The sequence below is a fragment of the Amblyraja radiata genome, chromosome 33, assembly GCF_010909765.2.
Source record: "Amblyraja radiata isolate CabotCenter1 chromosome 33, sAmbRad1.1.pri, whole genome shotgun sequence".
NCBI lineage: Eukaryota > Metazoa > Chordata > Chondrichthyes > Rajiformes > Rajidae > Amblyraja > Amblyraja radiata.
In genome coordinates, this window is record NC_045988.1 from 5,120,046 (window position 1) to 5,133,990 (window position 13,945).

General features: G+C 46.8%; 1 protein-coding gene across 3 annotated transcripts in view; it reads right to left on the reverse strand.

Moving 5' to 3' along the window:
• The window catches only part of LOC116991197 (proprotein convertase subtilisin/kexin type 7-like), a 133,352-nt gene that overhangs the window by 17,837 nt on the left and 101,570 nt on the right, over positions 1 to 13,945 (reverse strand). For all 3 annotated transcript variants that reach the window (XR_004416710.1, XM_033049582.1, XM_033049583.1), the window contains exon 12: positions 1,836 to 1,992. Coding sequence is in view for 2 of the 3 variants with exons in the window: in XM_033049582.1 (XP_032905473.1) it covers positions 1,836 to 1,992 (157 nt within the window). In the remaining variant the exon portion in view is untranslated. The remainder of the gene's footprint in view (positions 1 to 1,835; positions 1,993 to 13,945) is intronic.

Below are 13,945 nucleotides of genomic sequence, written 5' to 3' on the forward strand. Positions count from 1 at the left end.
CATAGATGCTGTCTGACCCACTGAGTTACTCCAGCTTTTTGTGTCTACCTTCATTTAAACCTGCATCTGCAGTTCCTCTCTGCACATACACAATTAGGTTCCGCGAATAAAAGCAGACAACCATGTGATTTTGCAGAAAACCAGCAGCTAATCTCAGTGAAGGGAAGAAAAATAAACTGAGATATGCCAAGTCTGATTTTTAATTGCCTGTTACGCAGTTAATATAATTCAATACTTTCTGGTAAACAGTGCGCAATCTCTGCAGACTTTCGTTCTCAAGAAAAGCTGAAGTGCACAAAGCTTTGTCATGATGGCATTTTGAAGTGTAACAATTAAAACAAATTCCATTGAATATTGCAGGGACTGACATGGAAGGTTGTCTCATTTTCTCCCCCATGGAAGATTTTTTTTCAGCCCTCTTTACTGATACTGTTGCCACAGAGCTTTGTAAACCTGTGACCTCCAGCGGCTAGAGGGACAAAGGCAGCAAGTGTGTGGCCATCAGGTTGAAATGTTTTATAATGCAGTTATGGGAGGGTGGCGCGGTGGCGCAGCGGTAGAGTTGCTGCCTTACAGCACCAGAGACCCGGGTTCCATCCTGGCTACAGCTGATGCCTGTACAGAATTTGCACCTCCTCCCTGTGATTGTGTTGGTTTTCTCTGGACGTCAAAAGACGTTTAGGTTTGTAGGCTAATTGGCTTCAGTAAAATTGTGAATTGTCCATAGTGTGTAGGGTAGTGTTCATGTACGGGGTGATCGCGGGTTGGCACAGACTCGGTGGACCGAAGGGCCTGTTTCTACTCTGTATCTCTAAACTAATGAAGAAAGACTGGATAGACTCGGCTTATACTCGCTAGAATTTAGAAGATTGAGGGGGGATCTTATAGAAACGTACAAAATTCTTAAGGGGTTGGACAGGCGAGATGCAGGAAGATTGTTCCCGATGTTGGGGAAGTCCAGAACAAGGGGTCACAGTTTAAGGATAAAGGGGAAATCTTTTAGGACCGAGATGAGAAAAACATTTTTCACACAGAGAGTGGTGAATCTCTGGAACTCTCTGCCACAGAATGTAGTTGAGGCCAGTTCATTGGCTATATTCAAGAGGGAGTTAGATGTGGCCCTTGTGGCTAAAGGGATCAGGGGGTATGGAGAGAAGGCAGGTACAGGATACTGAGTTGGATGATCAGCCATGATCATATTGAATGGCGGTGCAGGCTCGATGGGCCAAATGGCCTACTCATGCACCTATTTTCTATGTTTTCTATGTTTCTAAACTCAACCAAAAGGCCTGTTTCCACGCAGTATCTCTATGGGCTGATTGGTTTTGCGTTAGTAGAAGTATACAACAATGTTTCCCAGTAAAGGAATAGGAAGAGGAGTGAAACTGGCGAGCAACGAGGAGATCCTGCAGGCTCAGACATTATGACTCTATAACCCCTTTAACCCATCACCCTCATGGGGCATTTAATGACTTGAGGCTTTAATGACATTGTGGTCCTGGAGTCATACAGGGTGGAAACAGGCCCTTTGGTTCAGTTTGTCCGAGATGCCCATGCACGCTGGTCCGATTTGCCTGTTAAGTCAAGTCACTTTTATTTCTATAGCACATTTAAAAAACAACTCTCGTTGACCAAAGTGCTTTACATTGGTGGAGGCATTATACAACAGTTGCAGGCAGGACAGGGAAGATTGGCTGATGCCAGTGTAAAGGGAGTTGCAGTAATCGAGGCGGGCGGAGATAAATGTGTGGACGATCTTTTCGAAAGTCGCCAAAACTGGAGGACTTGTTTTATTTTAGCTCCTTTGGCCTGTGTTTGAAGCATGTCCCACTAACCTGTCCATGAGGCGTTTGGCTCCGATGAGCGATGACATGCCGCTGGGGCAGTGTAGCGTCAGCTCCAGGGCGCCACGGGCTGGGTGTGATATGGACACAGTCACCGCCACATGTTCCAGAGTCTTCAAGCCCGACAAGTATAAGCCATCGGCGGTGACTGCGGAGAACAAAAACCTTTCTTACTCAGAAGGTAGACAAAAGTGCTGGAGAAACTCAGCGGGTGCAGCAGCTTCTATGGAGCGAAGGAAATAGGCAACGTTTCGGGCCGAAACCCTTCTTCAGACCCTTTCATACTCACTTCTGCAGCAAGCCATTCAGCCTGTTTAAGAAGGAACTGCAGATGCTGGAAAATCGAAGGCAGAAAAAAGTGCTGGAGAAACTCCAGCACTTTTGTCTACGAGCCATTCAGCCTATCGGGTCCATGCTAGCTCCTGGAGAGGCAATCCCCTCAATGCCACCATGTTCCTTCCCTTTCCCCTGCAACCTGCTCTCAAACACACACCCATCCAACCTCCTGTGACTCTTTTGCAACCCATCTACTCAAGAGGCAATTTCAAGTCGCCAATTTACTTGCCAACGTGTGCCTGGGACACAGGGAGGAAGCCAGAGCGCCCGAGGGAAACCCACGCGGTCCCGAGGAGAACTTGCAAACTCCACTCAAACAGTACCCAAGGTCTGAATCGAACTTGGGTTCCATGATTCGATGAGACAGCGCCAGTGACTGTTGCTCCATCTCAACCCAGTGCAACTCGAACACAGCGTTAAAGCTGGTTAACACTGGATGGGAATAGACGCAAAAAATATAATCATGAAAGGAATGAGGTCCAGGTTCCTCACAACTGTGCTTACATGGATCACCTCCCACGGTGAAAGTAATGGGCACCAATTTGAAGTCTTGGTTGAAGCCCATTGACTGGAGGGAAGAAAAAACAAAGGAGAAGATATCCGTCGGTGAAAAGGCGAAACACAAACAGTGTTGCAACATTGAAAAATTGCTTAGTTGCAGAGTGATGTAATTCTGTTTGTTTCTGGGTGTCTTGGCAACAGTCTCTAATATTGAAGGTTTAAGAAGGAACTGCAGATGCTGGAGAATCGAAGGGAGACAAAAATGCTGGAGAAACTCAGCGGGTGAGGCAGCATCTTCATCAGTCTTGTGCATCAGTCTATGAAAGTATGAAGCATCTTCATAGCTGGTACATCAGTCTATGAAAGTAAGTGTGCAGGTACAGCAGGCAGTGAAGAAAGCGAGTGGCATGTTGGCCTTTATAACATGAGGAATCGAATATCGGAGCAAAGAGGTCCTTCTGCAGTTGTACAGAGCCCTCGTGAGACCACACCTGGAGTATTGTGTGCAGTTTTGGTTCCCTAATTTGAGGAAGGACATTCTTGCTATTGAGGGAGTACAGCGTAGGTTTACAAGGTTAATTCCCGGGATGGCGCGACTGTCACATGCTGAGAGAATGGAGCAGCTGGGCTTGTACACTCTGGAGTTTAGAAGGATGAGAGGGCATCTCATTGAAACATATAAGATTGTTAAGGGTTTGGACACGCTAGAGGCAGGAAACATGTTCCTGACGTTGGGGGAGTCCAGAACCAGGGGCCACAGTTTAAGAATAAGGAGTAAGCCATTTAGAACGGAGACTTTTTCTCACAGAGGGTGATGAGTCTGTGGAATTCTCTGTCTCAGAGGGCGGTGGAGGCGGGTTCTCTGGATGCTTTCAAGATAGAGCTAGATAGGGCTCTTAAAAATAGCAGAGTCAGGGGATATGGGGAGAAGGCAGGAACGGGGTACTGTTTGGGGATGATCAGCCATGATCACATTGAATGGCGGTGATGGCTCAAAGGACCAAATGGCCTACTCCTGTACCTATTGTCTATTGTCTATTGTCTATTCCATCATCTGCAGTTCTTTGTGTCTCCATCAATGAATATTATGTGATCAGCCATGATCACATTGAATGGCGGTGCTGGCTCAAAGGACCAAATGGCCTACTCCTATACCTATTGTCTATTGTTTATTATCTATGGAGCGCTGGAAATAGGCAACGTTTCGGGTCGAAACCCTTTGGGGTTCGACCCGAAACGTTGCCTATTTCCTTCGCTCCATAGATGCTGCTGCACCCGCTGAGTTTCTCCAGCATTTTTGTCTACCACTAATATTGAAGACACATTTTCAGGTGAAATGTCTTTTCTGGCATCAGACTTGACCGAATGACCCCCAGGGTGGAGCAAGACTAACAGATTCATCACGTCATATTTTCAACCACAACAAGCTGATTACGAGCTCTCACTCTCCACTCACGGTAGAACCAACGTTAACTCATGCTTACGGATCAGACAGTGCTACTTAAAAGGTCAAACGCGCCAAGGCAGATACCCAGTGACTACACTCTACGTACACTGCATATTACTCACGGCAAGCACTAACCCTGCCCATGCATCATCATCACAGCTGTGCTCCAACCAAACCTGTCTTCCAATGTCCTTGTGTCTTTGCTAACAAAAAACTTCAAGAATAAATGGGTTATCGAGTCATTTGCCAGTTTTCAGGTTGAAATGGCACCTATCAGTCTGAAGAAGGGGCCTGACCCGAAGAGTCATCTATCAATGGTAGACAAAAGTGCTGGAGAAACTCAGTGGGTGCAGCAGCATCTATGGAGCGAAGGAAATAGGGAAAGCAGTTCCTTCTTAAATACCTTCAATTTTCCAGCATCTGCAGTTCCTTCTTAAATCTATTTCCTTCGCTCCATAGATGCCGCTGCACCCGCTGACTTTCTCCAGCACTTTTGTCTACCTTCGATTTTCCAGCATCTGCAGTTCCTTCTTAAACACGTCATCTATCAATTTTGACTTTAAGCCCTGTCCCATGGTGAGAGTTCATTCCAAGAGTTCTCCCGAGTTTGCCCTGATTCGAACTCGGAGATTTACGGTAATGGCCGCTCGTCAGAACTCGGGGCTCTCGTGGACATTTTTCAACATGTTGAAAAATCTTCGCGAGTCTTCCCGTGCTTACCTGCTATTAGCGAGTCTTCCCGAGTACCTGCCGTTAGCATTACGAGCCGCTAAGAGACGTCCCCGAGCTCCGACGTACCCGCTACGTTCATTCTCCGTGCTTACGAGTTTGATTTTTTTTTAACTCTGGAGGGCTCTTGGAATGAACTCGTACCGTGGGACAGGGCTTTGAGAGGTATATAAAACCATGAGGAGAGGAGATATGAGGGAGTGACTGGGGTGAGACTGGTCCTTGATTATGCTGCTGGCCTTACCAAGGCAGCATGAAGTGTAGATGGAGTCAATGGGAGAGAGGTTGGCTTGCGTGATGGTCTGGGCCATGGCCACATCTCTCTGCAATTTCTTGCAATCTTGGTGATGTTTCAGGTCGGAGCCCTTCTAAGGGTCTGAAGAAGGATTCTGACCAGAAACGCCACCCATCCTTTTTCTCCAGAGATGCTGCCTGAGCCATGAGTGACTCCAGCACTTTGGGCCTATCTTCGACAGAACAGTTGAGTTTACTTTTGGCACACGTACCGAGGTACAGAGAAAAGCCTTTTTTGTTGCATGCTCTCCAGTTACTGAAAAGACTATACATGATTCAAATCAAGCTGTCCACAGTGTACAGATACAGGATGAAGGATATAATGTTTAATGCAAGATAAAGTCTGATTAAAAATAGTCCGAGGGTCTCCACTGGGGTAGATGAGAGGTCAGTTCTGCTCTTTAGTTGGAGAGAACTTTGGGACGAGCCCCAGAAACAGTGAAGCCGCAGTGTCTGAATAAACAAGAGAGGCGGCCAGCAGCCAAAACAAACCGCTGCAAAAGTGAAGGCAAACAAACTCCATCTAAGCTCATCCGCCATTTGACCACAGCTGTTCTTAGCCTGAGCGGAGGGAGAGAAACGACAGCCCTATGCTTCCTACTGTAGCGGGCCGAACAATGAGTTTGGCAATCTGCTGTCGAGCATGTTGGAAATGACTCTGATCAGGCAAACTCTGGGTGTTGTTTGACAGCCAGGCGGCCTCTGTCTACATTTTACTGCCACCGTTGTGTGGAGCAATAACATTGCCTTAAATGGTCAAGAACCAGAGGGTAGCCTGGCTATCGACCAGCTTCAACATCAGCTTCAACACTGAAGCCGCCTCTCGTTGAAGCTTAATGTTTGCATCACATTTCCTCTCAGATAAATTCTCAGTAGAAACATGACTCTCAGCTACGTTTAAGCCAAAAATGATCAATAAATACAAAAAAACTAGTGGGCGGGCATGAGATCACTCCCTGGCTGACGGGAACCATTTGAAGTTGGGATTAGTGTTTACTTCATCCCAGAGGAAGTCAGACAACAGCCTCCTCCCTCTAAGGCCAAGTGCTCAGCTTCTGCGATTGTTGTCTGGTGATTCGTATCAATGGCACTTACAGAGTCATACAGGGTGGAAACAGGCCTTTCAGCCCAACTTGCCCACACTGACCAACACGTCCCATCCACACTAGTCTTGCCTGCCTCTATTTGGCCCATATCCAAATACCCTATCCTAATCCTATCCATGTAGCTGTCCAAATATTTTTTTAAGAAGGAACTGCAGATGCTGGAAAATCGAAGGTCGACAAAAGTGCTGGAGAAACTCAGCGGGTGCAGCAGCATCTATGGAGCGAAGGAAATAGGCAACGTTTCGGGCCGAAACGTTGCCTATTTCCTTCCCTCCATAGATGCTGCTGCACCCGCTGAGTTTCTCCAGCATTTTTGTCTACCACTAATATTGAAGACACATTTTCAGGTGAAATGTCTTTTCTGGCATCAGACTTGACCGAATGACCTCCAGGGTGGAGCAAGACTAACAGATTCATCACGTCATATTTTCAACCACAACAAGCTGATTACGAGCTCTCACTCTCCACTCACGGTAGAACCAACGTTTACTCATGCTTACGGATCAGACAGTGCTACTTAAAAGGTCAAATGCGCCAAGGCAGATTCCCAGTGACTACACTCTACGTACACTGCACATTACTCACGGCAAGCACTAACCCTGCCCATGCATCATCATCACAGCTGTGTTCCAACCAAACCTGGCTTCCAATGTCCTTGTGTCTTTGCTAACAAAAAACTTCAAGAATAAATGGGTTATCGAGTCATTTGCCGGTTTTCAGGTTGAAATGACACCTATCAGTTTGAAGAAGGGGCCTGACCCGAAGAGTCATCTATCAATGGTAGACAAAAGTGCTGGAGAAACTCAGTGGGTGCAGCAGCATCTATGGAGCGAAGGAAATAGGGAAAGCAGTTCCTTCTTAAATACCTTCAATTTTCCAGCATCTGCAGTTCCTTCTTAAATCTATTTCCTTCGCTCCATAGATGCTGCTGCACCCGCTGAGTTTCTCCAGCACTTTTGTCTACCTTCGATTTTCCAGCATCTGCAGTTCCTTCTTAAACACGTCATCTATCAATTTTGACTTTAAGCCCTGTCCCATGGTGAGAGTTCATTCCAAGAGTTCTCCCGAGTTTGCCCTGATTCGAACTCGGAGATTTACGGTAAAATGCCCTATCCTAATCCTATCCATGTAGCTGTCCAAATATTTTTTTAAGAAGGAACTGCAGATGCTGGAAAATCGAAGGTCGACAAAAGTGCTGGAGAAACTCAGCGGGTGCAGCAGCATCTATGGAGCGAAGGAAATAGGCAACGTTTCGGGCCGAAACGTTGCCTATTTCCTTCGCTCCATAGATGCTGCTGCACCCGCTGAGTTTCTCCAGCACTTTTGTCTACCAAATATTTTTTTATTATTGTGATAGTACTTGCCGCAATTACTTCCTTTGGCAACTTGTTCTAAACACCCCGCTCCTTTTGTGTGCAAAACGTTGCCCCTCAGATTCCTATTAAATCTTCCCCCCCTCAATTTAAACCTATGTCCTTTGGTTCTTGATTCCCCTACTCTGGATAAAAGACTGTGCATTCACTCTATCTATTGCTCTCATGATCTTGTACACCTTTATAAGATCACCCCTCATCCTCCTGCGTGCCAAGGAATAAAGTCCTAGCCTGCTCAGCCTCTCCCTACAGCTCAGGCCCTCAAGTCCTGGCAAACATCGTTACAAAACTTCTCTGCACCCCATCTAGCTTTTACAACATCTTTCCTATAACAGGGAGGCCAAAACTGAACGCAATGTGGCCTCACCAATGTCTTGTACACTTTGGTATGACTGTGCTTGGGGGTGATGGCTTCCCCAGCTGAGAGTACTCAACAGGTCATCTTCCACCATGCTGAGCCTGGGAGTTCCTGCACGACCTCTATTAGTTTAGTTTAGAGTTACAGCATGAAAACAGGGCCTTCGGTCAATAGACAATAGACAATAGGTGCAGGAGTAGGCCATTCGGCCCTTCGAGCCAGCACCGCCATTCAATGTGATCATGGCTGATCATCCCCAATCAGTACCCCGTTCCTGCCTTCTCCCTATATCCCCTGACTCCGCTATCTTTAAGAGCCCTATCTAGCTCTCTCTTGGAAGTATCCGGAGAACCTGCCTCCACCGCCGTCTGAGGCAGAGAATTCCACACTCAGAACTCTCTGTTGAAAGAACATACAAGGGGGATATAAATTATTATATTGGAATTGCCAATTGATCAGCCTGTGGCAATAGGGTTTGAAATCCCTTGTCTGTCAAACCAAACCCGTGCCCACCAACCAGCACCAGAATATTTCACTTCTACCTCCACTGTTAGCAAGTGCTTCTGGCAGGCAGGTTCACAAGCTAGAACTAGGCACTTTGTTTTTGCTACAGAAACATCTGGCTGTGTTATGTGGGACCTTGTAAAGCCAATTACCAATCTGCTCGTGGCAGCAACTCTCTCCTGTTGGGTTCAAACAAATATTGGCAAGACTAAACTCAATTGTATTGCAATCCAAATCCGATCGCTTTTGAACTTGGTTGCGAAACCAAGTTCTGGGGCAGTCAGCCTAATAGCCCTGTCCCACGGTACGTGTTCATTCCAAGAGCTCTCCCGAGTTTAAAAAAAATCAAACTCGTGGTAAGCACGGAGAATGAACGTAGCGGGTACGTCGGAGTTCTGGGACGTCTCTTAGCGCTAACGGCAGGTACTCGGGAAGACTCGCTAACGGCAGGTAAGCACGGGAAGACTCGTGAAGATTTTTCAACATGTTGAAAAATGTCCACGAGAGCCCAGAGTACCGATGAGTGGCCATTACCGTAAATCTCCGAGTTCGAATCAGGGCAAACTCGGGAGAGCTCTTGGAATGAACTCGTACCGTGGGACAGGGGTTTAACAGATTGAAACATTCAAAACAAATCAGAAATGTTAACGATTCAGTGAGAAGATCAGGGTCGTGAGTCGAGAGTCAAGACATATTGTCATATGTCCCAAAACTTTACTTATACCAGCACAACAAGTATGTATACATAGTACTCCGTAAACACCACAATAAACAGTTCAGTGTGCGTGTGTGTATAAACAATAACAGTGCAAAGACGAAAACAATGCCCCCATGTTTATGCATAAGAAAGAACTCCAGATGCTGGTTAAAATCGAAGGTAGACACAAAATGCCGGAGTAACTCTGCGGGACAGGCAGCATCTCTGGAGAGAAGGAATGGGCGACGTTTCAGGTCGAGACCTTTCGAAGAAGGAATGGGCGACGATTCGGGTCGAGACCCTTCGAAGGAATGGGCGGTTTCGGGTCGAGACCCTTCGAAGAAGGAATGGGCGACGTTTCGGGTCGAGACCCTTCGACCCATTCCTTCTCTCCAGAGATGCTGCCTGTCCCGCTGAGTTACACCTGCATTTTGCGTCTGCCCCCAAGTCCGAACCGATTTGGAGGTTGTAGTGTTTAATAACCTGATGGCTATTAACCAGTTGTTTTGGTGATATCAAAGATTCATGAAAGTGAATCAAACCGCCAATGAACCATGTAGGTGCTATAGAGAAGTTCCAGCACGCTCTTCCATTGACTTCAATGGAATGACTCTTGGAAGCAGAATATTGACATTGCAACCAGGGGTGAATTTCCTGGCCTGACTGTTGAGCAGTTATGTGTTAACCACACAGCTGGAGTCTACCAAGCCAAACTTGGTAAGGATAGCAAATTTTGTTATTTGAAGAATATTGATGGATTTTGATGACGTTTCAACATTTCACATTAACCATTACTGATATTTCATTCCAAATTTATTTAATTAACCAAATGTAATTGCCAAACCATGGCAGTGATGGGATCTGTACTCACGTTGCTGAATATTTAGATCAGGCTTTCAGATAATCGACCAATACTAACCATGAAGCTCTCATTTGGGCCCCATATCTGAGGAAGGATGTGCTGGCGTTGGAGAGGGTCCAGACGAGGTTTACGAGAATGATCCCAGGAATGATTGGGTTAACATATGATGAGTGTCTGACGGCACTGGGCTTGTACTCGCTGGAGTTCAGAAGAATGCGAGGGGACTTCAATGAAACTTACCAAATAATGAAAGGCCTGAATAGAGTGGATGTGGAGAGGATGTTTCCACTAGTGGGAGAGTCTAGGACCGGAGGCCATTGCCCCCGAATAAAGGCACGTACCGTTAGAAAGCAGATGAGGAGGAATTTCTTTAGTCAGAGGGTGGTGAATCTGTGGAATCCATTGCCACAGAAGGCTGTGGAGGCTGTCAATGGATATTATTAGGGCGGAGATTGATTAGTAAGGTTGTCAGGGGTTATGGGGAGAAGGCAGAAGAATGGGGTTGAGAGGGAAAGATAGATCAGCCATGGTTGAATGGCGGAGTAACACTCGATGGGCTGAATGGGCCAATTCTGCTCCTGTAACCTATGAATTTCACTTCAATCTTTTGATCTGAGTTTTTGAACAGGTGACACCTGGTTTGCTGTTCAATATCATGACGGCTAAATTATCCCACACCCTCCATGTCAGATACCTAATAACTGTGAAAGGGATGTTCCTAACCCTATTGTATTATATATCAAAGGAATCTATTCTATTATATGTCAAGAAAGATTGCTGTAACTTGAAGGGTTAATCACAATGTTTGTCTGAATTTCTCCGAAGGAACAAACAGATGGGATGAGTCCAAGCTACTTCGGATATTTTATACTCTTGCTGCCGAGCATTTTTCCAAAGCGATGATATGACCCAAAGGTAGAGCAGAAAGGAAGACGGGGAGGGGAGAGGAAGACTTTCTACACAGTGTATTAACCACTCAGATACAGGAAAGGCCTTGCAGGAGTTAGGTGCGGATTATCCCAGTGACGAACTCTTCCGAATTCAGCCTTCGCTCTGACTTCGTGTGTGAAAGGGTGGAAGTCGAAGCAGGACAAAATCCCACCTTCCCTGAAACACCTCAATCCTGTAGCACAGCTTCAGGCAGGAGCTAAACCAGCAAGAGTCCAAGGGTGACTTTACCACGTCAGAGCACCACCATGTTCCCGGTTTGTTCTTCAGTCTTACAGAGCGGAAACAGGCCCCTCGGTTCACGGAGTCCGCGCCGACCAGCGATTACACGGACGCTAAACACTATCCTCGACATTAGGGACAATTCATAATTGTCCAGAACGGAGCAGTTCAGGAGATCCTTCACCCCTGCAGCCATTAGATTTTATAATAATAATAATAATAATAATAATAATAATAATAATAATAATAATAATAATAATAATAATAATAATAATAATAAATACTTTATTGATCCCCTCAGGGAAATTCAGATGTCCAGAAGCCCCCAACCAACAAACCCACAGATTCAAAACGAACGTAGACAGAAAATACATAGAATACAATGTGGACACTACCTGAGAGCAATAAATACTTAAAAAGACCAATAATCAACAATTAAAAACTAAAAATTGCAAAATTCATCCCCCTACAGCCTAGCGGTTCGAATTATAAAATCTAATGGCTGCAGGGGTGAAGGATCTCCTGAACCGCTCCGTTCTACAGGGCAGGGAGAGGAGCCGGTTGTTGTTCCGAGTGCTCTTTTGACTCTCCAGAATTACATGGAAAGGGTGCCCGGGGTTTTTCAGGATGACCTGCACCTTGTGCCTCATACGCCTCTCAAGCACATCCATCCCAGAGTCTACTCTCCCCTCCAGCACTGAGCTAGCTCGTTTAACCAGTTTGACCAGCTTCTTGTTGTTTTTTGCACTAATGCTGTTGCCACAGCAGACAACAGCGTAGAAAATAACACTTGCAATCACAGTGTTGTAAAACATGTGCAGCATCTCATTACACACATTGAAGGATTTGAGCCTTCTGAGGAAAAAGAGTCTGCTCTGGCCTTTTTTGTAGAGGGAGTCAGAGTTGACAGACCAGTCCAGTTTGTTATCAAGGTGCACTCCAAGGTATTTATATGTCTGCACCACCTCAATGTCAGCCCCTGCAGCGTTGACCGGCTGAAGGGGGAGCTTGGATCTGCCAAAGTTAACCACCATCTCTTTAGTCTTAGTTGTGTTCAGGATGAGACAATTCTCTTCACTCCAGGCACAAAAGGAACTGGTCAAGTTCCTGTATTCCTCCTCCTGCCCGTTCCTTACACATGCCACAATCGCTGTATCATCTGAATATTTATGTACGTGGCATGTGTCAGACTTATAGTTAAAGTCTGCTGTATACAGGGTGAAGAGGAACGGGGCCAGAACCGTTCCCTGTGGGGCTCCAACATTGCACACCACTGTGCCAGAGACACTGTCCCCCAGCTTGACAAACTGTGGTCGGCCCGTCAGGTAGTCGTATATCCAGGAGATAAATGTGGAATCCACCTCCATCTTCTTAAGCTTGTCATTCAGAATCAGGGGTTGGATGGTGTTGAACGCACTTGAGAAGTCGAGGAACATAATCCTCACATAGCCACCGGGTTTGTCCAAAAAGGAGTAGATCCGGTGCAGCATGTAGAGGACTGCGTCATCCACCCCAATGTTCTCCTGGTATGCAAACTGTAGTGGGTCGAGTGCATGCTGGACTTGTGGTCTCAGTAGACGAATGAGTAGCCGCTCCATTGTTTTCATGATATGGGATGTAAGGGCCACCGGTCTGTAGTCGTTGATCTCGGTCGGCCGCCCTGCTTTGGGAACCGGCACGAGACATGATGTTTTCCACAGACCTGGTACCCTCCCTGACTGGAGGCTCAGGTTGAAAATGGTCTGGAGCGGCTCCTCCAGCTGAGCCGCACAGTCTTTTAGTAGCCTGGGACATACACCATCAGGGCCAGCTGCTTTACCAGGGCGCAACCTCCTCAGCTCAGCTCTCACCTCGTCCGCCATGAAGAACAGTTGAGGAGATGCCGGCATAGGAGGTGCTGCAGCTGTGGTGTTGGGGGGGCTGCCTCGTGGAGGTGATGGTGGGGGAGAGCCAGAGACTTGATGGCCCGAATGGCCTAATTCTGCTCCGAGAACTCATGAAGCTATCCCTTCTCCTGCAGTGGTGACACGACTACAGCATGTGATCTCCTGCTGCTGCTCAGAGTGTGGACGTCAGGATCTTCAAAAGCGGTTTACCAGAGCCCTTGGCAGCAAGACCTGAGTCCCGACTTCAGCAGCAAGCAAGGAACAGATTAACTTCCTTGTGAAACTGCTCTAAAGCAGAGTTGTCTTGAAGGCCAAGAGCCTGTGGCAGGAAGGAAGATAGAAACTCACAGGCAATCAGTGCCTGCCAGCTCTGGCAAATGCTCGCGTGCTGAGGCCACACTGTCTCACTAGAGGTTAACGGCACGGCATGAGCTAAGTCTCCTCATGCTCTGGGTCAGGCTGGGTTCAGCAACAAATCGTTTCTGGGTGGTGCCACAGTGGCGCAGCTGGTAGGGCCACTGCCTCAAAACGCCAGAGACTCAGAATCGATCTTGACCTTGAGTGCTGTCTGTGTGGAGTTTGCACCCTCTCCCTGTGACCACGTAGGTTTCCTCCCGCATGTCAAAGACGTGCGGGTTTGTAGGTTAATTGGCCTCTGTAAATTGTCCCCGAGTGTGCAGTGAGTGGATGACAAAGTGGACAAATGAGACTAACTTAGATGGGGCATCTTAGACGGCATGGATGAATTGGATCGAAGGGCCTGTTTCTGCATTGTATCACTCTGTAACAGATACAGGGACTCACAGATATAGATCAAGTAGAAACACCAGCAAGTAGG